General features: G+C 54.6%; 1 protein-coding gene across 1 annotated transcript; it reads left to right on the top strand.

Moving 5' to 3' along the window:
- The first annotated feature begins 21372 nt into the window (after nucleotides 1–21372).
- CCL21 (C-C motif chemokine ligand 21) lies at nucleotides 21373–24533 on the top strand. Its single transcript, XM_054811029.1, has 4 exons — nucleotides 21373–21529; nucleotides 22118–22238; nucleotides 22356–22542; nucleotides 22871–24533. The coding sequence occupies exons 1-3, from the start codon at nucleotides 21463–21465 to the stop codon at nucleotides 22525–22527; spliced, it is 360 nt and encodes a 119-aa protein (XP_054667004.1). The 5' UTR covers nucleotides 21373–21462; the 3' UTR covers nucleotides 22528–22542; nucleotides 22871–24533.
- The last annotated feature ends 3189 nt before the right edge of the window (nucleotides 24534–27722 follow it).

The raw sequence follows: 27722 nt of genomic DNA, 5'->3' as shown, positions 1-27722 counted from the left end.
GCAGTGGGGCTGTGGGATTTTGGGCAAGGTGGGGACACCATGGGAAAACCCTGAGTTCACAGCCAGTCTGTGGCTTAAGACTAGTTACATCCATCCATCCATCCATCCATCCATCCCATGGGTGCCGGGCATGCTGCTCTGTGCCTGCCTCCTCTTAAGGCGCATTTAATGCAGCGTTTGGGGGACAGTGAAGCCGTAGCCTTCTGGAGGAGGGGGAGGATGACGGCCACCCCAGAGGCAGCCCTGAATTAACATCTTGAAGCAGAAGTGGCAGAGATGTGATAGACGCAGAAGAATGGCCAAGTGACACTCTAATGAGTGTTAATGGGAGGCAGGAATTAAATCCTGCTGGCTCATTAGCATGGGAAGACGAGCCATCTGCCATGGCTGGCAGGTTCCCTGCCGCTGTTTGGCGGGGGCTGCCTCTGCGGGGATATGGGGAGACAAGACCGGAGGGTCCACGCTGCTTTGCCTGTGGCAGTCGGGAGCCAGTGCTGGGGAGTATTGTGCATGAGACCCTCCTTCGCCTGGATGGGGGGCTGCCTCAGGGGGACGAGGAGCCCCTGTGCACTCTCATTTTGTCCATGGACCCCCCAGCCCTTTCCAGCCCGGCCAACAAGGCAGCAGGACCAGTAGCAGAACTGGCAGGAGGACAAGCTTTGATCCTGCCAAAGGAAGATGATGGCCATCAGACGGACTTTGCCACCCTGTGCTCGTGCATGGTTGAGGACGGGAGCCAGTCTCGTGCTGCAGCGCCTGCCCTGCAGTGGTCCATGGAAAGGCCACTGCCCAAATTCTTGCACGTAGTGGCCTTGCCTGTGTACCTGCGCTGCGCCTGTGTCCCCTTGTTGAAGCCAAAGTGCCTCGTTAAGCTGGAGCAGGTCACACGTCAGCAAGTCGGGGCATCCGTGCGCGGCCAAGGCATACCCTGCCTGCACTGCACCCCTTGCCCAGCCAGTGCCCGTAGACTATCGTGGCAGCGGTTCCTCCAGCTGCAGCGGGGCTGCTGCCTCAGCCCAGGGGACCAGGCGCTTGTGCCCCTTCTGCTCCATGCTTCCTCCCCCTCCTCCCCCAGTTTGGCCACCCCTGTGGGGCAGAACTGAACCTCAGTCCCCCTGAGAGCCGGAGCAACATGGACCTGACCCAGAGAGAGAAGCCCCAGCAGAGCGGGGGTCTGCCTGCTCCCTTGGATCTCTGCATGGCTGTGAAGCCCCTTGAGCCCTGATGATGTACATGAACACAGAGGGACTGGAGCTCTGGTGGGGGCCATGCCTGTGCTGGTGGAGGGTCCTGGCAACGAGCAGTGCTGTGGCAAGGCTGCCACATGGAGATGGGCACATGGTGGCCTCCCACAGGGAACGCCACACCAGGTGGCTGTGCCACCTCCCAGCTTAACATCCTCCAGCCCGGAAGAGACCCCCATCCAGCACAGCTCACCTCTGCAGGAGCGATGCAAGCAAACTGTAGGAGCAAACTGCAGTGCCCCTGCCACCAGGCACATGTGCTTGTGCTACCTGTGCCAAGCTAAGGGTGCCCAGGGTACTGCGGCGGTGCTGACCAGCCATAATCTCTGCTTGGTCTGGGAAAAGCAATGGGTAAGGAATTGGCTGGATGGCTGCATCCAAAGAATTACAGTCAATGGCTCAATGCTCACGTGAAAACCAGTAATGAGCGGTGTCCCTCATGGGTCCGTAACTGGGACCAGTACTATTTAATATCTTCATCAATGGCATAGACAGTGGGATTGAGCGTACCCTGAGCAAGTTTTGCAGCTAAAAAAGTAGTGGGGGCTGAAAAAAATAGTGAGAAGGCATGTGCTTTAGAAAGGCATTATTAGAGGCTGAAGCCCGAACTGTGCAGTGAGGAATTTCACTGGTGGACTCAACAGAGAAGGGGGCAGCAGCTACCCGGAATGAGCTGGGTGGGCAAGAGCAGATGCAAACAGGAAGTTGGAAAGTGTATAAAACTGTGAACACTCCTGGGAGTTATGCGTGGCTGACCACAGCGATGAGGAGGAGGAGGAGGACAGCATTTACTACCAAAACACATCCTCAACTTTGACATCTGTTTCCAAAAAAGAATGAAAATGCTGTTACGCAAGATGCAGAAAGAAAGGCAGTATCTGTATTCAGTGTTTGGGAAGAAGCAAGGAAGGCTGTGAAATACTTTCCAGTTTATTGGGCACTAGAGGGGATGCTAGAAGACATACACTCAGGGCAAATATTTCAAAAGTAGCTGCTCAGATAAATTGTACCCAAGAGCCCTGACAGAATGGATTGAGGGATCTTAGCTGCAATATTTTTAATTTCTTATACAACTGGAATTTCCCAGGTGTTCCTAGGGAAATGGTGTTCCTTGGGCAGGCAGGCACATGCCAGGTATCTCCCTGGTCAGGCACCCACGTTCCCTGGAGCACAGAGCATCCGTCATGTGTGTCAGGCACACAGGGGTGGCATGACTGTTACTGCAAGTATCTTGAAATAAGAATCACTGCTTGCTTTTTCCGGGAAAAGCCCAAGCAGAGTAAAGCAAAGACGATGCAACTCCCACGTGAGGTTTTAAAGGGCAATGGGAGCACGCTCTGTGGCAAGGGGCCCGTCTCTCCATCTCTGTCTCCTCCATCCCTGGGGATGGTGAAGAAATGTGAGCAGCTTGTGGAGAGACGTCACTTCTCCCCAGATATGGAAGCAGCCTGCGAGCTTGCTGCTGGAAGGGAGCATCTTTTTTTGGTGTGCATGTGCTAACAGTTCTCCTCTTGTCTGTGGCCTTTCAGAGGTACGATCACCAGTCTGCCAAATTGCTCTCCACAAATAAAACATCCTAACCTTGCTTAGTCACTGCTTCTTGCCTACCTAGCTAACAAAACAAAGTCTCCAGGTAGCTTCCAACTTGCTTTGTCCATTCTGCAGCTTTTTGCAGATTCTGTGATATTTGCACAATTTAAACTCAGAGATCTCTTGTAACCTTGTTTGTGCTGCCATTTCTTGTCCTTCCTTGTGCTGTGAAGGATATTATGGGTACTCTAGGACGTGCAGCGTAGGTTGGAGTCCCTGTGGCAGTCTGGGGACTGCAGGTTGTCCTGAGCTGAAGAGGGGCAGGAGGTGATTCGGGACAGCACGTGTGACCCCAGGCACCAGTAGCCATCTGCAGGGAAGTGGTAACTGTCAGCTTATTCCTGCAGGACCAGTTCTGGACTTGATAACATTCAGTATGATGGGAAATGAATATTAAATGGGTGTAGATGAAATCTGCAGGCACAAGGAGACAACCAAGGAGCTAAACCATTGCAAGGACTGGCCAGCTGTGCAGCCACCAGTGAGGGCCAGGGCTGTGAGAAGCTGATTTGATGGCTCCCTCTGGCCATAGGCTTTGTGAGCCTATGGAAAATGCATCCTGCAGCTGCTCCATTCCCATAGACATCCACAGAGCTGGAGAACGTATTTATTTTCCAGATCTGTTATCCGCAAAAGGTGTCCTCCACTGCCTTGTCCTGTGAGGTTTTGGGCAATGCAGAAATATGGTGCTGCTGCTGGGCTGGGCATCACCCACAGGTTCTTAATGCACACAGGAGCTGGTCATCACTTCAAGGCAGCCGGAGCAATAGTTTTGGCAATGCAGTTGGGCTACTGAAAGGCAGAAGGGCTCAGCTCTTTCCTGCTGACCTTGGGAAATTATCCTCCTCTAATCAGCACTCATTACGCCATGTCTGGGTACTGCATCCAGGTTTGGGCCACCCAGTACAAGAGAGACATTGATAAACAGAGTTCAGCGCGGGCTGCTGAAATGGCAGGGGCGGGAGCTCCTGCCTGGTGAGGAGAGGCTGGGGGAGCTAGGCTTGTCCAGCCTTGAGAAGAGATGACTTTGAGGAGATATCCCCCAACATCTCTGGGGAGATTATTGAGAAGACAGAGCCAGGCTTTTAATGGAGGTGCATGGGAGGATAAGAGTGAGTGATCTAGCTTGTAGCACGGGGAAGTTTTATCCCATGGGGACAGTTATGTGTTTGAAGAGGGGCCTGGAGAGGTGATAGGACCTCCAGCCTTGGAGGTTTTCAAGATGCAGATGGGCAAAGTCCTGCGAAACCTGTCCCACCACTGCCCCTGCTTTGGATGGGAGGTTGGACATGAGACCTAGTTTGGTTTGTGAGTCCACGAGATGGATTTGTGAGGCCGTGATGGCAGCGGAAGGAGACTGGGGAGATCAGCAGCTGAAAATGGTCTTGGCCAGAGGGAGCCTAAAGGAGGGATGGGAGAAGGCTGGAAAAAATGACTGCCCGATGCTTGGTGGGAGGAAAGCCTGCTCTACCCTAGGCAGTCCCTGGTGCCTGATCTGAGCCTGGAGATGAGTTGGTCTTGGTGAGGACCTGTTTGGAGCGCAGGGCTCTTGGAGGTGGTGAAGAAGAGTGGGACCAAACAGCCTGAGGAGCTCGACAAACTCAGATAAGAAACAAAGCCAATTCCTAGCATTTCCTTGTGGATTCAGACTCATCCCAATGTGCTCTTCTGCCAGCCCTAAAGGAGATGGGAGAGGGGAAATTAATGGAGCTGCTTGGAAAGTGTTTGTAAACACTTTGGTTTCACGCAGAGGGTGGTGGGGCAAGGGGCCGAGAGTGGTGTGGGGCAGGGGGGTCCCATGCAGAGCATGCCCCGGGGCTGGGGACCGAGCTGCTTGGGTGCTGGGGCTTGGCCAGAGCTGTCTTCCAGGAGAAAAAACAATGCGATGCTAACATCTGCACTGGGAACAGAGCAGGGCATGAGGTTACGCCTGTTTCAGAGGCGGGAGGGTATAAATCAGAGAACATGCGGGGTCCGCAGGGGAAGGAAGCTGGCTGGGCTGTCTCAGCCCCTGGTGGGACCCATGTTTGTTGGTGATTAATGAGAGAACTGCTAGGTTTGGAAGAGCTGATTAAGTGTGCGCGGGAAGGCCACCAGGCACCCCAGCCAGCTGGCAAGGAGCAGCCCAGGGCCAAGCTCTCTTGTCCCCGGATGGAGTGGCCGCATCCCCCATCCTTCGAGGATGGTCCCTGACCCTGCTCACCCCCATACACTCAGCTTGGTGCTTGCTGGCCTGGCTCAAAAGCATGTGAGGGAGCGTGCACACAATTTATCAGCACATGCAGTTCCACTGCAGCACAAACATTGCTTCAGGAGGATGCCTTCACTCCAGGGCAGCTACAATAATAAATCAGGAGGTACTTTTCTGAAGAGACTTTTCTGAAGCTGTAGGTGATCCCTGGTTTTGTGGTTGACGTGCTGAGAGACTGGGGGCTGCACCTATGAAGAAACCAGCTGGGAAAGGGACAAACTGTATGGCCACTGCAGTTTCTCTCTGCCCAAGAGCTGCTGCCGCTACGTCACAGAGTTGAGAAATCAGGTCTGTGTGCTCTCCTCTTCCTTTTAAATCCTCCCTTGCCCCTCATTCATGAACAGTCACCCGAAAAGCTTCTCTATCTGGTTATGTCCCTGTGATTTTCTGGGATGCGTTTGTCCTCCTGACTAATGAGAAACAGTTGCCTCTCTCACCATGGTTCACAGCAAGGACATTCTTCAGTGCTACGGGTTCCCAGGGTCTCCTGGTCATCATGGGGTCCTCAGTGCTCCTCTGGCAGCTCCCCTGGCTGGAAAACCCATGCCTTTCACCCACGTGCCTTTCAGGAACATGCTTATATTAAAAAAAAAAAAAAAACCAAAACCAAACACAACAACAAAAAAAACCCAAGAAACAAAACAAAAAAGAGAAAAGGAGAATAGAAAGTACTTTTCCTGTTTCTTCCTCCAATTGTGCTCCTCAGTTAAATTAATTAAACTGTTTGTCTCAAAATCTCCCCTCTGTAAATCTGAGCAATGTTTCTGGTTTAACTGACTAGGTTTTGGGTCCAAGTTGTCCTGTTTGTATTATCGGCAAAAGTTTCAGGCTGTCATGCCTGGAAGACATCACGCCGGCCGTGCTGAGAAGGGGATGGGATCTTCTTTAGCCGAGATGCTGCAGATGGACACCCGACAGATTCCCTGCACCTGGGCCATCTGGATCCCTGCTCACCTTGTGCCCTGCCAAAATCCAGCTGTGCTTAGCCTGAGCATTGCGCTTTGCAGCAGTGCGAGCATTGCCCATTGCCTGCCATCAAAACCCCTCACTGGCAGGCAGAAGAGGTCCTGGCACGACTGCAAGTGAAGCCAAATGTCTGCAGCCATTTGAGCCTGCTGAAAAGCCCCCCAGCCTTGTGTTGTGCTGGCGCTGGGGAGGATGGGGGAGCTGGTGGCAGGGAGGGGAAGGAGAGGAGGACAGACCTCCCTGTTCGGCATGCCTGGAGCTGGACAGGCTTGCTTGGGTCCCTGCATTGCCTAGAAAATGGGCTGTGTGCTCTGCTCCTGCCCTGGTGCTGGCATATCAGCCACCCTGTGTCCCCAAAGCATATGGGCATCAGGGCAGTGTATTTTAGCCCACTGTCATGCTCTTGCAGGCAAACTGCTGAAGGAAACATCTTTCTCACCTCAAAAGCAGTGATACTAGGGGACCTTCTCCATCACACTGGGGGAAAACAGCACGTTTCAACCACAAGCCCCTCTTATGGGAGCATCTGGCTTCTCTCTCCCCCCCAGCTCTCTCTCACGTTCATCCCTCGGGACTCAGTACTGAATGGCTGGAAAGGGTCATGTTTGTCAACTGCCCATCATATACTGCAGTCCATCAGGACCCCCAGATGGCTGCACCCCCTTCTTTCCCTGTGCAGTCACAGTGAGGCCAGCTGCAAGCTGCTTGCTTCATACAGTGGCAAACATGGGGCTACAGATGGGCTGGGGGTTCAGAGTGATCCCTCGAGCTTGTTAGTAGAGGGAGGACAACCTGTTTACTTTGACAGAGACAGCAGCTTGCTCGGTGGGTGGCTGCAGAAACCTCAGCACACAGCTGGACAGATGCAGGATGGCTTCTCTGTTGTCTTGGAGTCTCCTGGCCACGAGAGTTTGAAGGCTGCAAAATCTGGAGTCAATCTAGTGATGAACAGCTCCAGCCAGCAGCTACCGGCTGCAGCTGTGGGGCAGCACGAGGACAGGGGACTCAGGCTGGCAGGACTGGGATGGAGACTGCCCTCTGCCCCGGGCTGGCTGCTCAGCTCCACTGTGCCCTGCCGGGATGGTGGCCTCCCCCCTCCCTGAGGGGGTGAGCATGTTAGTGTGCTCGGGAGGATGGAGGTGACAGCTGGGCAGACTGCTTTGGGGGACAGGGAACACTGGGGTTCATAGATTCATAGACTGGTTTGGGTTGGAAGGGACCTCAAAGCCCATCTAGTTCCAACCCCCCTGCCATGGGCAGGGACACCCTCCACTAGACCACGTTGCCCAAAGCCCCATCCAACCTGGCCTTCAACACTTTGGACACGAGTCCTTTCTGACAGCTTTGGGCACCTTTTCTCCAGCCTGGCTGCCTCCCTTAGCTTCCCGATTGACGGACCTGTGCCTGGTGACCCCGTGTCTGCAATGTCCCTAAGCTGGCGGCTGGCTCCTGGCCAGGCTGGGTTAGCACTGAACCCTTCTTGGGAATTCCCTGCACAGATGCCACGGGGTTTATTAGCCTTTATTTTTGTGCACTGCGACTGCAAAAGCTGTTTGCAGAAACAGGCTGGAGCTGTTTGCAAACCTTCCAGGCTGGGTCTTTGCCTTAATCTCTGTGATTAGCTCAAATGGAAAGGAACAGCTGGGCAGCTGGGGAGGCTGGGAAGTGGGACAAACACATGTGAGATCCAAAGCTTCCCAGAAATTGCACTGTGTTTAGTGCCGAAGGACTAGACAGACAGCTTTTTATGGGGGCATCCTTGGAGTGGGAGAAGGGAGTGGGCAGCGTGTGGTGCACTGGTGGCTTTGGCCAGCAGATGGTCTGGCAGCCAGGGATGGGCAGGAGAGCCCTGACTGGGCTGTGAGGAAAGACAAAGGTGTGGGTGCCACATCTTCCCTCATTTCTTGTTCCTCTGGGCTTCTGTTTACATAGTTTGGTGTTTAAAGCCAGAGGAGACCACTGGGTTGCCTAGTCTTAGCCCTGCACATTGCAGACCACAGCCGACCATGAGGTTGCTCTGGGGCAGGGAGGCATTGCTGCCTACATGGAGACCCACGAGGGATGCTGCTGATTCCCCCGTGGGTTTGGTGGGGATCCCGGGCTGTCCCAAGTGCCCCAGCTGTAACTTCCCGCACCCAGCTCTTCTCAGGCAGCTTGGGACCAGCACGCTGGGGTCTCTCATGGTCAAGGGACTGTAACAGAAGTGGACGGACTCAGCGTGTTGCTTCAGGGAGCTCCTCAAAGGGAGATTTGGGAGTACAATGTCAGATGGGCTGCGCCCACCCCAGAAGAGCTCTTCTAATGTCCTGCGTCACTCATGTTAGCATATATAAAATGCCTATTCTAGCAAAGTGTGCCGAGCACAGGCATCGGCCAAGTCTTGGGACAGCGGGGATTTCCAGAAAATTTAGAAGAAAATGTTATGCCAATATTTGACAGGGGTAGAGGGGTGACCAGAAAGATGGTGCACGTGTCTGGGGAGACACTTAGCCCCTACCACATCCCCAAGCTGCAGGACATCTCTGGCAGTTGAAAGTTTTTAAATAAGATGAGAGTTTTTTCCTGAAATCTGTGTGTGACTCAGGAGATCCCAAGGCAGATAACATCAAGTGGGAAGGGAGGGCGGCGTGACCTCCAAGAGCTGCTTGGATGTTTGGACAGTTATCCTTATCTTTGCAGTGCTCTGGCCAAAGTGGCTGTGTGCGCTCAGCTTGGGCTCGACAGCTTGAAAATGCGCTTAATCTTTTAATTCCCTGTGATACATGAGCAACTGCAAATTTCAAGGAAGATCTATTGTCCTGGGTAAAAAGGCTAATAATATCATGATGACGGGAGATGAAAAGGCACTCAACGAGAGGCAGGGAGCAGATGCGATCTGTGTGATGGGCCTGACGATGGGAGGTGGGGGTCTCCTGAGCAGAGGTTACTTGCATGAGAAGCTGGAGCCATGCAGAGGTGCAAGGTTGGAGGCTGGCTGTCCACCCTGGCTGTTCCAGCCTCCCCTTTCAGAGAGCAGGGTGGTTTATGTATGCTTTTGCTTGTAAACATGCTACCCGGCCTTTGCATTTACGTACCAAACCCTCTCCCCACACCTGCTTAGACCGATTTTTATGCATGCTAACACAGCCACGGCGCAGGGACGGGGACATAAAACCTCCCCAGAGCAGCAGGATGCCGTTGCAGATGTCAGGAGAGGAAGACGGGGGTCCTGCACCCCGGGGGGTTCATGGCATCCTGCCAGGCTGTGGTGGGGATGTGCTGAGGCTTGTGCCCTCCCTCCCAGCCCCTGAGTGCTGATACTCCTCTGGCAAGGAGAACTGTGGGGCTGGCATGCTCTTACTTTTTGGAAGAGAAAATACAGATGGTGCTTCAGAGGAAATCCTGCTTTGTCAAAAAAGCATGTGGTGCCCCTTTCCATGACAATGGAGGCATCAAACAAATAGAGGGGATGTCTGTGTGGGGTCTGAAGCCCCTTTCCTGCAGCTCTGAACCCCACAGCACTGCCAGCATCACAGGTAACCATGGCCTCTGTCCATGCCCACCTGCGAAGCAGCAGGAGGCACTCTGAACTCTGCTCCCCATCTCTTCTGCTCTTGATTTTAGCTCCAACATTGAGTTTCCCTATCTGGCCACAACACTTTGGCTGTTGGATCATGAAGGGATGCTACATTGTTTGGTGAGGAAGAGAATGCTTTGGCCTTTCGTGTTCCAGGCTTAGTACAAAGGTCCTTTCACTGAGCAGCCGGCAGGCAGCTTGTGGGGGAGCCGGACTCTGGGCTTGCAGATCTCCAGTGGTCCTGCTGCCAGAGATAGGAGCACAAGACAAAGGCAAAGGCAGCAGGAGCATCCCCTGAGCTTTGGGCATGGAAATGGCACACAATCCTCTGCTGCTGGTTTGTACATCTTCCCCCTCTCCCTCCAGCGAGGCTGATGTTTTGCAATGCTGGCAACTCTCACAGAGACCTTCAGTACTGGAGCAGAGCCCTGCACAGATGGGAATTAGGGCCATGGCCCTTGTGGTCTTCCTGGGGGTGCAAAATCCCCTTCCTGATTGCAAGCACAGTCACTTACTGTTGGGATAGACGGGGCATGATCTGGTCTGAATCTCATGTTGGCAGCCTTGAGCTCCTCCAGACCCTTGCCACATGTAGGGTCTGCTCTGCTGGCAAGGTGTTGGGACATGACCCGTTGGGGGAGGCAGGGATGGGACCTCCGGTCCTAAGATGGGGAGTTGGACCTTCAGAGCGCACACAGTGTGGGACCCCGTGGGTGTGTGCAGAGTCACCCAACAGTTGGGCAACCAGAGGTAGAACTGCTTTGAGGGCACAGGGATGTCCCTCTATCCAGTGTCTACATGCCACAACAGCCCTGGCTGCTTTAAGACCATCTTGCTGTCTCCATCGCTCTCTGCAAAGGGGAAAGGGCCTCATGTGTCACATTGAACTGGTCTCTAAGGGGAGGCAGAAGAGAAGAGGCACCCGTCAGATCACAGGGAAAACAGCGATTGGAGCTGGGACTCTGCCTGAGATGCCGCAGCCGGCCAGCAAGCATCTGAGCTCTTTGGTTTGGCGGGTGGCTGCAGGCGGTGTGCAATGGGCTGGGAGCAGCGCGAGGGGCTGGAAATTCCCTTTGGGGCTGGGGATCAGGCGAGACGGCTGTTTACAGCATGGGAAGAGCTGCAGGGCCAGAAGCTGGGAGACCTCCCGGCAGCATCCGCCTGCCAAGGCTCCGGAGACACATCACAAGGATGGAGAGAGGACACACTAGCCCATCGGGACAGAGCAACTCTGGGCTGTGGACAGCACCAGATGGGCCAAGGCAGATCGCTCATTCATCTCCCCAGATCAGAGAGGAAGGGTTTGGGCTCTTCTCCAGAAGACATGCCAGCTTCCTCACTGTTTTCCAGCCAAGATCGAGGGCAACTTGGTCTTGTGGATGGAGAGGCAGCTCATGATTTGGGAGCGCAGGGGGACCATGGACATTTGAGTCAGGTTCATCCTCAGCTCTGACCCAGTGACATCCCCAGAGCAGCGTGGGGCTGTCTGGGGCTTTGGAAATGCTCTGCAGTCCCCACAAGTGCCATCAGTTCTCCATCCCTGGGAAGGCCGAGGGTCTCTCCTACCCATTGTAGGATTTCCTTGTGATATATGGGGTGGAAGGTGTAAAGGATGTTTCTTGTTTTGTAGAGTGTTCCTCATGAAGAATGGCTATTGTAGCCATGAGAGAACTCATCATCGCAGTTACTGTGGGAAGCAAACTGTTGGCCATGACCAGTCAGAGTGATGAAGAACTGTTACTGCTCTCTGGTCTGGCCCTGCAGCTTTGAGTCAGTAAATGTGCCTAATAAATACTGTTGTGGGGCAAATCTGGTGGGACACTACATGTTTGGGTGCCTGTGAAGGCTGCACACCAGCCTCCTGCCCCATTATAGACATCTGTTAAAACTTCCCCAGTGCCGTAAAGGGAGGTTATGGCTTGGAGAGGAACCCTTGTATATCCTCATCCTTTTTTCACAGCCTTATCCATTTTTTTTTTTCTGAAAGGCTGACTCCAGAGCTGGATGGTGTCAGCAGTGGTCCACTGATGTATGTGTGCACAAGCATACATCAACTCCAATGCCCTGTTTGTGAGGTGTTTGTGCCAGCCACACATTTTGTTAAGTACAGGTTATTTTGGCTGCTGAAACTATTGAGAGTGGACATACTGATGGACAGCAGGGCTATCTGGGTTGTGCTTACAGAAGAGGAATTGACCTAATCGATCATGACAGTGGGCTCAGTTGATGATAGCTCCTGGCCTGCAGTCAGACAGGAGGAACGTAACCATTGCTTCTGTCCTTCATGTCTGTCAAAATAAATCTCCCTGACTATTGTATTTTGGCCTCAGCGGGAGAAGGAGGTTGGGTCTTGCAGCCTGTTCTTGCACAGTGTCATGGGCAGAGTTGGAGTGGGCTGGTGAAGCTCTAACCAGGGAATAGAAAGGTGTTTATGTGGGATATGGCAGCTGTACTGGTTTTGGCTGGGACAAAGTCCTTTTTGGTACCCAGTGAGGTGCTCAAAAGGTTAGATATAATGACAGATTTGATTGGAGTGTGCTAGATGTATTTACAGCTGCTATAGCTCTTTAGCTACTAATTGGCAGGCTCCTGTGCTGGCCATGAGGCTCGCTTGCCTTACAGAATAGTAGACCCTAGTGCTCATTAGTGGCTGCTTTTTGCTTTTGCTGCTCACTGTACTGCTGTACTGCTTATCATCTGACTGTGCTGTGCCTGGGAACAGTTTGATAACAGCAGTGGCCATGCTCCTGGGCTGGCAGATGGCCGGGGCATCACTGGTGTTCCTGTGCTGCTGTCCTGGACAGGCTGGAACTCCTCTGTGCACTTGAGTCGAAGGGACCGTGAACTGTGGGTGAGTCCACGTGGAAACAGGACACCCTGAAGCATCACTGGCCATGAATAAGGCCACACCACAGCAGGTACATCTCAAAGTGTCTGTGGCCATCATTATGTCTGTGCTGCAGCAAGGACAATCCCTGCTGAAGGGATTGTGGCCCAAGGATAAGTCCACACTAAAGAAGGTACACATTGAAGCATCTGTGGCTGTGGATAAGTCCGTGCTGCAGCAGATACACCTTGACGTATCAGTGACTGTGCACGAGGTTGTGCTGGAGCACCTCAAAGCATGTGGGCATGGATGAGCCCACGACAGAGCAGGTATACCCCCGGAAGGACTGCAGCCATGGGTAAGGCCATGTTGGAACACGTGCATCTCTGAAGGCATTGTGGCCCATGGAGAAGGCCACGCTGGAAGAGGTGCACCTCAGAGTGGCTGTGGACAAGTCTGTGCTGCAGCAGGTATACCCCTGGAGAGACCGTGGCTCATAGATAAGGCTCCACGTGGAGCAGGTACATCCCTAAGGGACTGCAGTCTGTGGGTAAGTCCAAGCCAGAGCAGGGGCAAGGGGAGGAGTTCATTACAATGTTAAACCAAATGATCTGGTCCAAAGGGACAGGGGGTGGGATCGTAATAGAAATACCTTTAAATTGTTGTAACCCATGATTTGAGTTGCACGTTGTAGGAATTACTATAGCAGGAACCACCTGAACCAAGGGAGGACAAGCCTTACAAGAAGCAGCGCAAGTGCAGCAGTGACCTGACCTGAGTTGGCTTTGGTGCCCAGTAACTCCACACAACACACCACCTCTCCTGTCCTGAGTGACCACCATAACAGGTGGAGCCCAAAGTCATGGGCTAAATGAACTCAGTCGACATTTTGTGGACATTTTACGGGGGTGGCCAATGGGCTAAGGGAATGATATCTGTTTATAAATCAAAGGACAGGAAGCAGGGAGGGAGGTGGTTAATGAGGATGTATTGGATGGTGTGGGACCTGAGCATGACATAAATGTTATAAAATACAGGGTGGAGATTGTATTGGTTTTGTCTGGGATAGAGTTAATTTTCTTCAGAGTAGCCTGCATGATGCTATGTTTTGGACTCGTGACCAAAACGGTGTTGATAATGTACAGATGCTTTAGTTATTGCTGAACAGTGTTTGCACAGTCTCAAAGCCTTTTCTGTAAGTTGGGGGGTCCTGAGAAGTTGGGAGGGGACACAGCCAGGACAACTGACCCCAGTGGACCAAAGGGATATTCCATACCATATAGTGTCATGCTCAGCAATAAAAGCTGGGGGAAAGAAGGAGGGAGTGGGACATTTGGAGTTACGAGATTTGTTTTCCCAAGTAGCCACTACATATGATGAAGGTATTTACTTCATCAGTATGATGAAGGCTTTCCTGGAAGTGGTAAACACCTGCCTGCTGATGTGAAGTGGTGAATTAATTCCTTATTTTGCTTTGCTTGTGCATGCAGCTTTTGCTTTACCTGTTAAATTGTCTTTTATCTCAAGCCATGGGTTTTCTCACTTTTACCCTTCTGATACTCTCTCCTCCATCCCACTTGGGGGGGGGAGTGAGTGATCTGCAGGTTTAGCTGCTTACTGGGGTTAACCCACAACAGCAGATCAGCCTATTTTTAAGTTAAAGCTGTGCCACCCCTGGACTGTGATGGAAGGGTGAAGCCACTGCTGTGAGTTGTTGTTGGGACACATCCTGCCCAAGTCATCATTGAACCTGAGTCTAATAAGGTTCTGGAGAGAGAGGCAAGGCAAGGCAAGGCAAGGCAAGGCAGAAAGATTTGTATCTGGAAACCCACGGGAAGATTTGTATCTGGCCTTGTCTCCCTGCTGAGTGGACAGAGAAACCCAAGGGGCATGGGGGGCATGCCAGAGCTGTGTCCTGAGGGGGTTCAGGGGCTGTGGTATTTGTCAAAGTGGTCCACTGTCCAGTGGGAGGTAGCTGTAGGCAATGGAGAGAGCAGCATGTCCTGAGGATGCTCCCCCTGGATATTGAGTAATGCCAACCAGATCAACTGGTCTCGTAAACCTCTTTCTTGCCTCTCTAACCTTGCCTTGGTGCAGCTGTGTGGGGTTTGCAATACTGGCAACTGTCACAGAGACCTTCAGGCTTGGAGTGGAGCCCTGCACAGAGGGAAATTGGGCCTGCAGCCCTTATGGTATTCTTGTGTGTGGGGAAATTCCCCTTTGCGACTGTGGCCACAGTCTGTCACTTCTGGGGGACATGGGACAGGGCTTGGGCTCAGTCTCGTCTTGGCAGCCCTGAGCTCCTCCAGATCTTTACAATATGCGTGGTCTGCTCTGCTGCCAAGGGGTTGAGATGGGACCCATCAATGAGTACAGTGGTGAGTCTCCCCCTCCTCCCCATGCCCAAGCCAGGCATCCTCCAGGAGAGTCTTGCAAACTGTCTGTGTGACTTTCCCAGAGCTGCCATAGCAGAGTCTGTGAGGATTTGGCAGGTGGATGCTGCCGGGAGGTCTCCCAGCTTCTGGCCCTGCAGCTCTTCCCATGCTGTAAACAGCCGTCTCGCCTGATCCCCAGCCCCAAAGGGAATTTCCAGCCCCTCGCGCTGCTCCCAGCCCATCGCACACCGCCTGCAGCCACCTGCCGAACCAAAGAGCTCAGATGCTTGCTGGCCGGCTGCGGCATCTTAAGCAGAGTCCCAGCTCCAAATGCTGTTTTCCTCATGTTCAGGTGGGTGTCCCTTGCCTCCTTTTGGAAATACCAAATTGATGACCAGATCAAATGGCCCCAGGTCTTTGGTGCACTCATGTTAGTCCCTGCTCTGTGTGTCCCTGGGAGGAGTTTGCTGTGCATCATGCAGGTCTCCTTGGTGGTGCAAGACATCCCCTCTGCGTTACTCCCATTTGCCTGGGTGCCAAAATGAGCCTCAGGTAACTTCTCACATCTTCAAGCGCTGGCCCCACGGTGGAGTCAGCTGTTGCAGGGTTTTGACAGCTCCATCACTCTGCTCTGCTGCTCTGAGTTACTGTTAATGACCAGGTATATTTAGGTATGGAGTATATAACTTCTTCCTATCTTTTAATTATATCCGGGCAGGATGAGACCTGTCCATAGCGGAGCGGGGCTCCCAGAGCCCCCCCGCCGTTTCCGTCCCTTCCAGCAGCTGTTTCCTTTCCGTGCACGCTGCTGGGAAGGGCTTGGCCAGCTGCTGTTCAGGTGTCCTCCTGGCACCGGTGCTCCCTCTAATGCCAAGTCCAGATGGTTGTGGCCCATGAAGCTGGCAGGAAACGTGGCAGGTCTTTGCCTGGTGTCGGTGCCCGGCAGCTCCTAGCCCTGTTGGGCTTCGTCTCCTTTCTCTTTGTTTTCTCTCTGCCTTTTGCATTTTCTACGGCTGCCTGAGTGCTGGGTGGTTGCTTCCCTGGTTTGAGGGGCCAGCTGAGCCATCCCCAGGAGCAGAGCCCTTCTTGGGTGTTTTCCAGTCGCAGCTGAAGCATATCCAGTTCTTAGTTTACGTGCTGCTCTAATGTCTTCTGCAAACTCTCCAGAGCCTTCTTGATGTTTTGCTTCATTTCCCTTCAGCCATCTTTAATTGCTCCGTTTCCATTTCCCTGCTCCTGATGAACTTGCTGTGTGTGCCAGCTGCTGTTTTCTCTGGAGGCTGGATGTGGGCTCTCCAGCCCGTGGAGCTCAGCTTGTTCCAGAAGCACGGGGCAGAGCGGGCTCCTGGGTGGACACTGGGCATCTGCAGCACGGATCTGCCTGGTGTCAAGTACAAAGTCCAATGTACCGAGATGGAGAAGGCCCAGTTTCCTCTCTGACAACACTCATCCACCTTTTTTCCCAGCAGCTTCCTGAGTATCTGAATTCACACACCAGGACAATGCCTTTGCACAAAGCGTACGTGTGTGCACATCCCTGGCCGGACAGAGCCCAGCCAACCCACCCATTCTGAACCGCGCAGAGCTCCTGGCTCGGCTGGCACGCACGCCGCGCCTGGCTTTGGGGGCTGCTGCTTACTTCACCGTGAGAGGATTTATGACTTGTTACATCTCCGCTTCCAGCAAAGGTTGGGTTGGCACCAGCAGTTTCCACTAAATTTCACGCTGCTGTTTGAGCAACCGTGGGACTTCTGGATGGAGGATTGATGTGCTTCTCGGTGGAAGAGGGAGGGCTGGTGGAAGGGCTGAGAGGGGCCCAGTTTTTGGAGGGTTATGCAAACACCAGTTGACCCCCTCTTCCCTGCGGTGTCTGCTGCTCTCTGGTCTAGCATCTCTGCCAAGAGCAGGAGCTTCTTGCTGTGTCCCCTTTCCACCGCGAACCTCAGCAACCCCATGGAGGTCTCCACCGTGCTGGACGGACAGGGTCTGAGCCATCACCCCTTTCAGCACTGAAGGTATTTCCTGGTGACGTAGTGACAAATGTGCATGCTCACAACAGCTCGAGCCCAAAGGATCCCATGTGTTGGGTAATGCCTGGATCAGGAGGAGGGAGAGCCGAGCAGCCTTGACCACATGCCTTCCACAGGGAGACAAAACACAGATCCTGCCCAGCTCCTTGCATCTGGGTCTGAGGGAGCACTACGGGCAGTGCCACTTGCCATGCAGAGGATGCTGTAGGAGAAGGCACCCCGCTCAGGTCCCTCTCAGCTCACTCGCTACCTCCCTGCACATTTTCCAGCAGCGAACCTGTCCTGCCCCAAAGCGGCTGAGACACTCTGCAGGTGCACTAGCAAACAAAGGGTTAACTCCTTGTACCGGTACCCAGCTGGGAAACCAAATTTCCACCTGGGGGGGGTGTGTGTGGGAAAACTTCTGGTCAAAGACCCTCTCCAAGCCCAGCGCCCATGTGCGGGGAGGGGACTCCCGGAGAGCTGGCTTGCCTGCCCTTCCCAGCACGTTGTGCTCATCCCGCTCTTCCCATCAGCCTTGCCGAACGCCGGGGGACGGCGCGGCAGCCAGCGGGGAGCCTGCCCGGCTTGTGTGCCGCTGGCTTCCAGCAATTCTTTCCCGCTTCCCGAGGACCGTTTCACTATACGGCATTTCTATACGGTGTGCCTGGCAGGCAGCCTGCTCCCCTTCCCAGTCATGGGGATTTTCCACGCTGGGCTTTGCAAACTACCTCTGTGCTGGGTCCTGGGAATCCAGGCCTCTGCAGGAAGGAATTTGCTGGTCAGCGGGTTGAGCAGAGCTGCGCGACCCTGTTCCTGTTAACAGTGACTTTAACTTGGAGGCAGCATCCAGAAGGATTTGGAAATTCCCAGCCCCCCGGTTGGTTCCCCTCGATGTCTTCAGTCCGTGTGTGCACCCGAGAAGCCTCTGCTCCCAGCCCCAAGCCACCCGGGGTGCAGACCCTGCTGTCTGGTTAAGCAGGGAAGAGCTGGGGGCTTTTGCAGGGCTGAAGGGCAGCCCAGAGCTGGATGGACAGAGGACTGAGGGACTGGGGAGAGGATCTCATGGCATTACTGGGTGAGATGCCAGGAAACTAAGATGCTGGAAGCCAGGGAAGTAATTCATAGGTGAACTCCAGGGTCTGGTGCTGGGATGCAGGGTGCAAACATGGGAAGCATTTGGGATGGAGGCTTGAGTGAGTCCCTACAAGCTGCCACAGTGGTTTCACTGTCTGGGAAAGGCTCACAAGCAAAGCATTTTGGTGACCTTTGCTATGGTCCTGCTGCCTTTGCACACGCGGTGTGCAGGGACACTGTAGGCTCTGTGTAGGAGACCCTCCCCTCCTCCTGCAGTGTGGAGGTCCCACCACCACAGGGATGCGTGGAGAGCTTGAGCTGGGCTGCCTGAGCATGGGGGTAGCTGGAGGCACCATTGCATGAAGCCCTGTTGCAAAGGCCCTGCATGGTGTCTGACAGACCCCAGGGGCAGAGTGGACTTCCCTGTAGCTGAGACACTGCAGAGGGGCACCTTGCCTCATTATGACCCCCTCCCCGCTGTGTCTGCCTTCATCCTGCACCTCTGAGCTGTGGGAAAAGGCTGGTGGCTGCAGGAGCCCAAGCTGGTGAGAAATAAGTTTATGTGGGTGTGTGCAAGAAATTGTGCCTGGTCAGAGCAGCTGCTGGAGGCTGCTGGTGTTGGAGGACACTAAAAAGCCTTGCCTCCACCCCACATCCCCAGCAGCTCCTCTGTATCCCAAAAGTTCAGTCTGCTTTGCGATGCCCCTGCAAACAGGGATGTTCACCCCTCTCATTGCCAGAAGCTCCCTGGGTTGGGGGGGCAGGTGACAGACCAAAGCACTTGGGGAGGAAGGAGTGAACTGGGGGCTCTGAAGGAAGGGAGGCAGGAAGGGAGATGGGGCACAGACGTCCATGGCAGTTTCCACGGGGCCCTGCTGATCAGGCATGCAGGTGCATCTACGTTGCTCAGCCAGAGCAATGGCCGAGTACTCCTGCGCTTAGTTTGTTCCCTCCTGGGTCCTCTCAAATCCACCTTCCCTGGAGCGATTGGAGTGAGGGTCTGCTCAGCTAGCTGCTTTCTTTGGCATGCAAATTGCAGCAACCAGAGGCTTGCCAAAGATTGATGCCCTGACCCTACTAATCAGCTCGGACCATATTTGGGGCTGGCTTCTGGCCAGAGGATACTGCTGCGGTGTCTTGAAAACATGCAGAGAGCCAGGGACTTTCCAGGTGCCTGCTGCCACAACTGGGACTGGGACTGGGCAAGGAAGGGAGCTGGGCTCCACAATGGGACCACAGATCTCTCCTGGGCTCCTTTGGAGTCGAGGGAGCCCTGGGTTGGACTGGTCCGTGCTAGGGGCAACATCCTTCCACATCCCTTGTCCTTATGCCACATAGGCGAAACACTTCACCAGGGTGGATGGCTATGGGATCAGTGCTCCCCCAGCTTCTCCAGCTCATGGATCTGCAGCAGGATGGTGTCCCAGATGTGCCAAGGGCAAGGGTTCACCCAGGAGCTCAGTTGGGCACTGTTGCCTGGAGAGGTTGTACAAATAAAGGCTGAAAAAGCAGTAAAAGCCAGTGTGGCTCTCCTTTTCCTGCCCTGTCCTGATGCCACCAGTGCTTTGGGGTTCAGGGGATGGGTGACAGCACATAGGATGTCTCCAAGAACCAGTTTCCCATGCTGCCTGGCACCCTGGGGAGAGGCACCGACAGGCAACCTGCCTCTGCCCATGGCCTGTTACTGCTGCATGCCCCAGTGGCTGGTGCCTGAGACCACATCAACCTCCATGCTGCATGAGTGCATGGGGAGCTGCCCCCCCCCCCATCTGGGCATTGCCCCCCCCCCCCCGCCCAGCATGAGAGCTTACTTTCTCTTCTGCGTGGGTGATGGGGGAAGGTGCAGGAGCGCAGCTCTGGATCCCATGCTGCCCCAGACACCCAACTTTTCCTTGAGATAGGCAGCAAGCCACTGCAGCTTGCTGGTCTCCTTGCCCAAGAGAAGGCTGCAGGGCAGTTGTTGGTGAGCCCCCCCTACCATGATGCCAGCATTGCCCCCTCCCCGCTGAGGGGCTGAGAGCCTGAGCATCTTATCGTGGCTCTGCTTTGTACAGCAGCTGGGACTTTGGTCTCCCCCTGGGTTACTCATTGCCCTTGATAACTGTTTATGAGGGTCCTTATCAGGAAACGGTGAAAAGTCCTGGGGCTGCACCCCAGGGCGCAGGCAGCGGGGCTGGGGAAGGGGCTCTCCCCAACCGGCATTGGGGAGACCCCATGACAGCTCTGCATCCCATCGGGGCTCCCAGGACACGGCTGACACAAGCAGTGGGAGCGGGGCTGGCTGAGGAGCTGGAGGCCAGGGCAGGTGAAGAGGGGATGCGAGCAGTGGGGTGGTGAAGCTGGGGATGGGATGGCCAAGGGGGCTCCTTGCCGGCTGCCCGGCGGGGCTGGAGAGATATCGGTTCCCAATTCTTCTTGGAGGAGTCCTGGGGCAGGGAGAGAGGCAGTGGCACCAGACACATCAAGGGAAATTCCAATTAAATAATGGGGAAAATGTTTTCAACATGATAACATTTCAAGCACTGGAACAGGTTGCCCAAAGTGGTTCTGAAACTTCTACCCAGACCATGCCCTGGGAATTGCATGAAAATGTGGAGGTCTCTGGCCATCCCCTGCTCAGAACAGGACCGGTGTTTCACCAGGTTGCTTAGGGCTTGGTCCAGCCACATGTCCATCTCTTTGGGTGGCCTTTGCCACCACAGGGGTGCCCTGAGGGCTCCTATCCAGCTCCTCCAGGTCTGCTCCTGCATAGCCCCCATCTTGCCAGCCATGCCCAAACTGCCTGGCTGTGTGGGGTCACACCGTCCCACCTGTTGGACTTCATATTTTGCCTGTGTTGAACCTCAGAATGTTCCTGTCAGCCCGCTCCTCCAGCCAGTTGAGGTCCTGGCTCATCCTCAGCTCCCCACAATTTGGCATTAGCACCAATGCACGGTGGGCTGTGCTATCTCCCCAGGCCTCATTTGCAGTCCAGCCCTGCAGATGTGTTCAGTTCTGTGGGGAGGCCCCTGAGGCAGCTGGAGGGGGATGGAGGCTCAGGGGGCTGGATGTGGGGTCACTCTGAGCACATTCTCACCTGTGTGGAGTGAGTGGCTTGGCTCACGAGGTGGGGAAGCAAAACAGTTTGACTCTTTTGTTTCCCTAATGGCTTGGCCACCCGCCCAGATTCCTGTTTGGGGGAAAAAACAGGCAAGCAGCAACACCTGACCCACCAAGAGCAGGTAGTGGCAGGTTGCAGAACCAGATAGGAAACAGGAGCCCACAAACTCATCTAGCCATGATGGGGGCCGTGTCTCCGGCGTGCACCCCACCTGGCACCCTGTGCCGTGATGAGCAGCTGGGAACAAGACAGGACGTGTCTGTAAAGGGGGGGCTCACAGCTTACAAGAATATCCCACCCTCCCTCTTGTCCATCACCCAGCCCTTGGCTGTCTGGTGGGCTGCCTGCCAGGCTGGTCGAAAATGAAAGCAAAGTGTCCAGAGATAAATAGAAGCAGCCTCGACACGAGGCAGCAGTGCGCGTCCTGCTCCCCAGCCTTGCCCAGCTCAGCACCCGTGGCACTCACCATGGCTCTGCGCCTCCTCCTGCCACTGCTCCTCCTGGCTGCTGCCCTCCTCATCGCCCCGGCTCAAGGTGAGGGGCACAAAGCCCTCCTGCCTGCCTGTGGGTGGGATGGGGCAGGGGATGGGTGCTTAGTGGGGTCTCTGCAGGGTGCTGGGTGGTGCGGTCACAGTGCATGGCGGGGGGGTTGTGTTGCATTTGGGTGTGTGCATGGCTGGGGGTGTGGGGTTTGCAGAGCAGTCATGTGTAGCGTGTGTGCCTGTGTGCACGTGTAGTTGGTGTGTGGTATTGGCTTGCAGTGCTTGCTTGACTTGGGAGCACGTGTGTGTGTGCACAGGGCTGGTAGGGCAGCAGAACTCCAAGGTGAATGGGGCAGGTCAGAGAATGAGGTTTAGTCCCTTTGGAAGGAGCCTGTCTCTGCCTCAGTTTCCCCTCCCCTGGCAGTGAAATTGATGTCACATATCCTGGGGCAGGGTCCAACCTGCAACTGGGTACTGCGGTTGAGTGCTCCCGCCTTCACATGCTGCCCCAGCACCTCTTCCACGACTGACACCCAGCAAGCCCTGTGCCATCAGCCGGCTGTGCTGTGCTCCCCTGGGGCTGGGAAGGTGCCCTGGCTTGGTGAGGGTCCAAAATCCCATGTTCCGCCCTTGCCCCCAGGCATTGGCAGCTCAGCCTCGGACTGCTGCCTGAAGCACAGCCGGAAAGCCATCCCCAGCAACTTGGTGAAGTCCTACAGCCTCCAAGGACCCGAGCTGGGATGTTTGCTGCGTGCTGTTGTGTGAGTACCCTGCTGCAGTCAGGACCATCCAGAGCTGTTTGGTTCCAGCCAAGCCCTTCCTCCCTGTGTCCTCCTCCCTGCCCACCCCCCAGCAAACCCTTCTGCCTGCACCCCCAGGTTTACCACCAAGAAGAATAAGAAAATCTGTGCCTCACCCACCGACCCCGCCATCCAGAAGTTGATGCAGAACCTGGACAAGAAGGTGAAGAACGACAAGAAGGACAAGAAGAAGGGACAGTCCTCACGTTCCGGGGGCAGACCCAAGCGGCAGAAGCGGCAGCGGGTCTAAGTCAGGCCTGAAGAGGTAGGCGGGGTGTGGGGGGGCAGCAGGGTGATGGGGTGAGGGTTCTGCCCCCCATCCCAGATCCTTCCCTGTAGGAGGGTGGGCGTCCAGCTCCCAGTGCCAAGCCTGGGAGGGTTGCCACAGCCATTGCTGGAGGCGCTTAGGGCACAGCTCCTCCTGGTCTGTGCTTGCCTTAAAATCAGATTTCTTTCTGCAGCTGGTGGGGCAAGGCAATGCTTGGGGACGGGCAAGGCATGTCATGCAAGGCAACAGCCCCCCGGCTGGGGTGGGCACACTTGCTGAGACCGTCTCCACCTCACCGCTCCCTCCTTGCCTTCCTCTCCCCTAGGACGGATGCCTTTCCCACTGATGACTGACTCACTGCAATGGACAATCCACGGACCACCCGCCCGCCCACCAGCCCTGGGGTGAGGACGGGGCTGGCCGAGGGGGCTGCCTTCTGCTCCGCAGCCCCCTCGGTGCTGCTGTGCCTGCCGCAGAGATCCCCCCAGCCGGGACCCCCTGCACCAGCTGGGTGCTCTCGGCGGCAGGGGCCACCCAGGTCCTCACTCGCCCCACAGCCATGCTGGGGAGGACCTGGACCCATGTGGGAGCTGAGCCATGGCCCCGAGGGGTAGGTGGGCAGCCTTCCCACCAGAGGGGATTTCTGTAGCCTGGCAGGATGGCAGCTTTTCCTGTGACTTTTTGGGGGTTTTTTTATACATTTGTATTTATATTTAAAGTCTCTGCTTTCATTCAGTCTTCCTAGAGGGCTCTACTTCTAGCTCCTTGTGCTTCACAGAGTACCCTTTATGCTGCAGGCTGGCTTTTCTGGAAGATTGCTCTTATTTTTCTACCAAATAAATGATGGCTGCATTTCATTTCCCTCTCACCTGTTTGCTCCTTTTCAGCTTGCAGGGCTGTGGGGTGCCAGGCAGGTCCCATGTTCCCCCCGGCCCTGCTTGGGCTGCTTGCTGGAGGCTTCCTCGCAGAGCAATTAATGACGGCTGAGATGGAGAGTTAGGGAGCAGCGGGGGTGACAGTGTTGCTGTATGTCTGCGCTGTTCTAGGCTTTCCCTTCGGCTTTTATAGCACGCTGTTGCAATGTAGTTTGGAAGATGATAGTCAGGATTTGTCCCTTTGATTTTTTTTTTTTAGGTACAAAATTACAATGAAATCAGAACAAATTGTTCATTTTAGTGGAATTTTACCCCTTTATCCTCCTCTGCTGTTGTCAGAGATTCAGACATTATTAAGTCAAATACTTAGTCTTCTGAAAAAAAAAAAAAGAAAAAAAAGAAACAAAAAGAAACAAAAAAAAGAAACTCATATACTTTCTTCCCAAGTCTGAAAAGCTTATGTGGTGAAAACTGCACATGAGGCTGTGCAGACAAGGGAATAGAAGACTTTGCAAAATACGTTGCAGACATGCTGCAGCCATCTGACAGCAGCTCTATCCCAAACCTTTAGTAAAATGAGAGATCACTTAACCCAAGGGCACCTTAAGGTGAAACTGCAAGTAGAGGGGGAACAGACTTCCAGGACAGGGTTGGTGAGGAACTGCTGTCTCCCTGTGCTTGCAAATCCTCCAGCACGCTGAGAAGGAGTAAGTGGAATGGCTCTACCGCAGCCACAGTGCTATTTGCTTGCAGAGACTTCAGACGTGGACTTTGGTCAGTAAAGGTCTATCAAGTCATATAATTACAATAATAGGATTTGCTGGGCTTAACAGTGTCAGCAAAGGCTGTGTGTTAGCTGGAGTAAAGCTTGTAGCTGGATGTTTCTATCATGCACATTTATCTGGCTTGATTGCTTTATTAGGCAGGTGTTTAGGTGTATTATGTTAAGGCTGTGTAAAGAAACTGTGAAGTCCAAGATACTGGCCCCGAGTACGGGACGAGTGCTGTGCTGGCTCCTTGCTGCCCTCTCCTCCACATGGGAGGATGCGGCCATCTGCCAGACTGGCATTTGGACAGGATGTGAGGCAATAAAATATATCTTTTACTACCAAACTCATTTGTTCTGGCTGTTGTGATGGGCTTTGGCGGGGCGGGCTGCATGTGGGGCTGCTCTCCTGCCCCACACACCATCATCCCCCGGGTCCTGGCTTTTGCAGCCCCCCTGGGTGCTGCATCCCTGGGGTGCAGTGGCTGGGAGCTGCTGGCGTAGGGGAGGGGGACCGTGCATGTCGCCTCTCCTGCAGCTGCCCAGCAAGGTGAAGCCATGCTGTTCGCTCACCTGTCCCCACCAAGGGCTCCTGAGATGCCAGCAAACACGGGGGCACAGAACCGTTTTGTATGTGGTGACTTTTGCTCACAGCGGAGCTTCTCCCTCCGACTCTAAACCTCCCTGGACCGCTTGCTCAAAGCAGGGACTCTGTGCTTGCAGCCGCTTTGGGAAAAAAAACATTAAACCAAGTTATTAATGAGGCTGTGCTCTGGCCTTGGCTTTACTGGGAGCCTGGGAACTGACACCCGTGCACTGGGAATCAGCCGGGGCTGCTGCGGGAGGGCTGGAGGCAGCCCTGGGTTTGCTGGGCATGCACTGCATCCAGCCCTGTGAGGCTGGCCTGCCTTCTGCAGGACTCCTTGTTGTGCTGGTCGTGGTGTCAGGGGATTGTGAAATGATTGCAAAAACCCCCTAGAAATGAGGTCCAGCCAAATACGTCTGCAACCACAAACAGCAAAGCATGAGAAGATAGGAGCGAGCCAGCATGTGAAATGTATCCTGGTGTCTCTGTGGCTGCAGAGATGTAAACACAGCACGGGTGTTTTTTTCCCTTCAAATGCTAGGTGGGCATTACGTTAAACAGATTAAAAAGATGTGCCCGTGGGCGTGCTCTAATTTACCATAAAATTTACCCTAAAAGCAGAGGCTGTGGAAGAGTGCCTGAGTTTGTCTCATGCTCAGGCACAGATAACATAGTGGGAGCGTCTTGCTGGCGAAGCAGGTGGCCGCAGTGCTGCCATGGTGAGATGGCACCAGGGAAACACTTCCAAGGAGATTCCCTGTGAGAGGCTGAGGGGAGAGGTGATGGGCTGGGGTCTGGAGTACACAGCAGGGGCCAAACCCCCTTCCGTCACAGACGCCAGCTGAGACAAGCGATGTAAAGAAGACGCTCTAAGATGATGCTGCAGCGAAGCAGCCGAGGAGGATTCACACAGTCGTACCCCTGGGCAGGGCAAACTTGCTGCTTCACCCCACGTGCAAAGACAAGGCAGCATCGATGCAGCATGTGCCAGGGTAGTTGGTGTGCAAGGGCTGTACAAGCCTTGTTAGACATTCTGCAGGGAAGGCAAGAAAGTTGCAACTGTGTCAAGCAAAGCAAAAAGTTAGGAGAGCTTGGCCACCCTGGAGCAGAAAGGCTTCAGTGGCAGCAGAAAGTAGCCAGGCGAGACAGAAACCACAGAGCCCAGCCAAGAAGAGGGAAGTCTTGAACATTGGCCAAATGATTAGCTCAAGTCGTTAGCCAGCGCAGACAGTGCTCCGGGCTTGTGCCGGCAGTGGAGCATGCTGGACTGCGATGTTGGGCTGAGCTCCAGTGAGGCTCACTTGGAGACACACACATCAGCTCCATCTCTCCACCCCATGCCATTTCTGAGAAGTAGGAACCAGCTACACTGCAGCAGCCCTGCAGGCACCAGTTTCTGGGGCCACGTGGGTGCTACAGGGGCTGTGGCTTCCAGCTGAAGCTTCAAGGTAGTTTTGGTGCTCGGTCCACTAACACTGCCCTCATGGGGTCTGCCATGGTCTTCAGAGCAGAGAGGAGGTGGAGAAGTGGGCAATAGGGACTTCCACCAGTCCTGGCCATCCCCTGGCATCCATCCTGTCCTAGAGGTCCCCAGCACAGAGCCTCCTCTCAGCTGTTTCTTCGCCTACATGTAGCTCACAAGTGCCCGCCTTCCCCTGGCCTCTGTTTTGCTGGCTGGAGACCCTTGGCTTTGGGGTGTCCTTGTGCTGTCAGTCCTCCTTCCACTTCCCCACGCCCTCAGGTCCCTCTGCCTCCCTCCCATCCTGCTGGGATGCAACCAGCTCTGGGCTGCAGTTCTCCAAGGCATGGTGGAAGAGCATCTGCTCTCCTCTGAGGATGTCCTGTGGTGGGGCCAACATGAGCCATGTCCCAAAGCTGCATCAGACCAAGAACCCCACAGCCTTCTCTGCCTAGTGTCAGTCTAAGAGCCAGCAGAGCAGTGAAAAAGAGCAGCACCCAAAGGTTTTGGTCCATCCTGTGTGCTTTTAGATCTGGTTAGGTGAGTTTGATGTGCAGCCTCACTGGGCATCCTTCCTGCTAAGCCACATGGGAGATGGCAAGGAAATTGCTCATGGGCTGCTTTTTGCACAGGTCTCCAAGCTGTTCCACAGCCATCACCTCCTGAAACCCCTGGAGAGGCTGCAGAGAGGAGGACAGATGGCATGACAGCAGGGAGCCAGGGCTGGGGGCATCCCACCTGGCCACTGCCATCTCAGTGCCATCATGTCTGAGGACATTTGCAGGAAGCACCTGTCTGGGAAACTGCACGTCCCAAAAATGATGTTGAGGGACACGTGTGTTGTAGGAACCCTGGGAGATGGCTGCTTACCTGGGGGTGGAGAGGGACCCAGTTGAAGGGCCTCGGCTCTGCTGCCCATCGCCTATGGTGACCTCAACATCAATGACACTGAAGTCAACGAGTGTTAGGGACAGATGAGCTCTAACAGAGCAGGAATTGGCACCTTCTGCATCCCTCTTAGCCAGATCCTCAGGACTACCTTTGCTTCCTCTGGGCAAAAGCATGGCTTGCTCTTCTTTCCCCCTTAACTCCATGTAAAATCAGATTGACTGGGTTCCCTCATCTAGAGGAGATCCAGTGGGGCCCTGAGCCCCATGGGTTGACGGTGGCCCCGTCCCCGTGCTGCAACAAGACTGAGACTGCAATGGGAGCCGTGCAGGAGGCTTCCTTGTGCTGGGAGTTGCAAGGGAAGTTGAAACAGCTGCAATGCCTGCCCACTATTTCCCAATTAAGTGAATGTAGCCAGGCCAGATCCTGCTCCAGGGACTGCTTGTGCCTGGAATTTGCTGAAATTCCCCCTTTGCCCTTTCCAGCTCCATAGCTTGGAGGGGGAAAGCAAAGCACCACAAGGCACCCCGGGGGAGCGTGCCAGAGCCCACAAGCCGGCAGGGAGCAGCTGCCCTGGGGCCTCCTGCAGCCGACAGATCTCCA

This window comes from Grus americana, chromosome Z, assembly GCF_028858705.1.
Source record: "Grus americana isolate bGruAme1 chromosome Z, bGruAme1.mat, whole genome shotgun sequence".
NCBI lineage: Eukaryota > Metazoa > Chordata > Aves > Gruiformes > Gruidae > Grus > Grus americana.
Note: the sequence above shows the minus strand (reverse complement) of the source record. Positions and strands in the feature narration are given on the sequence as shown.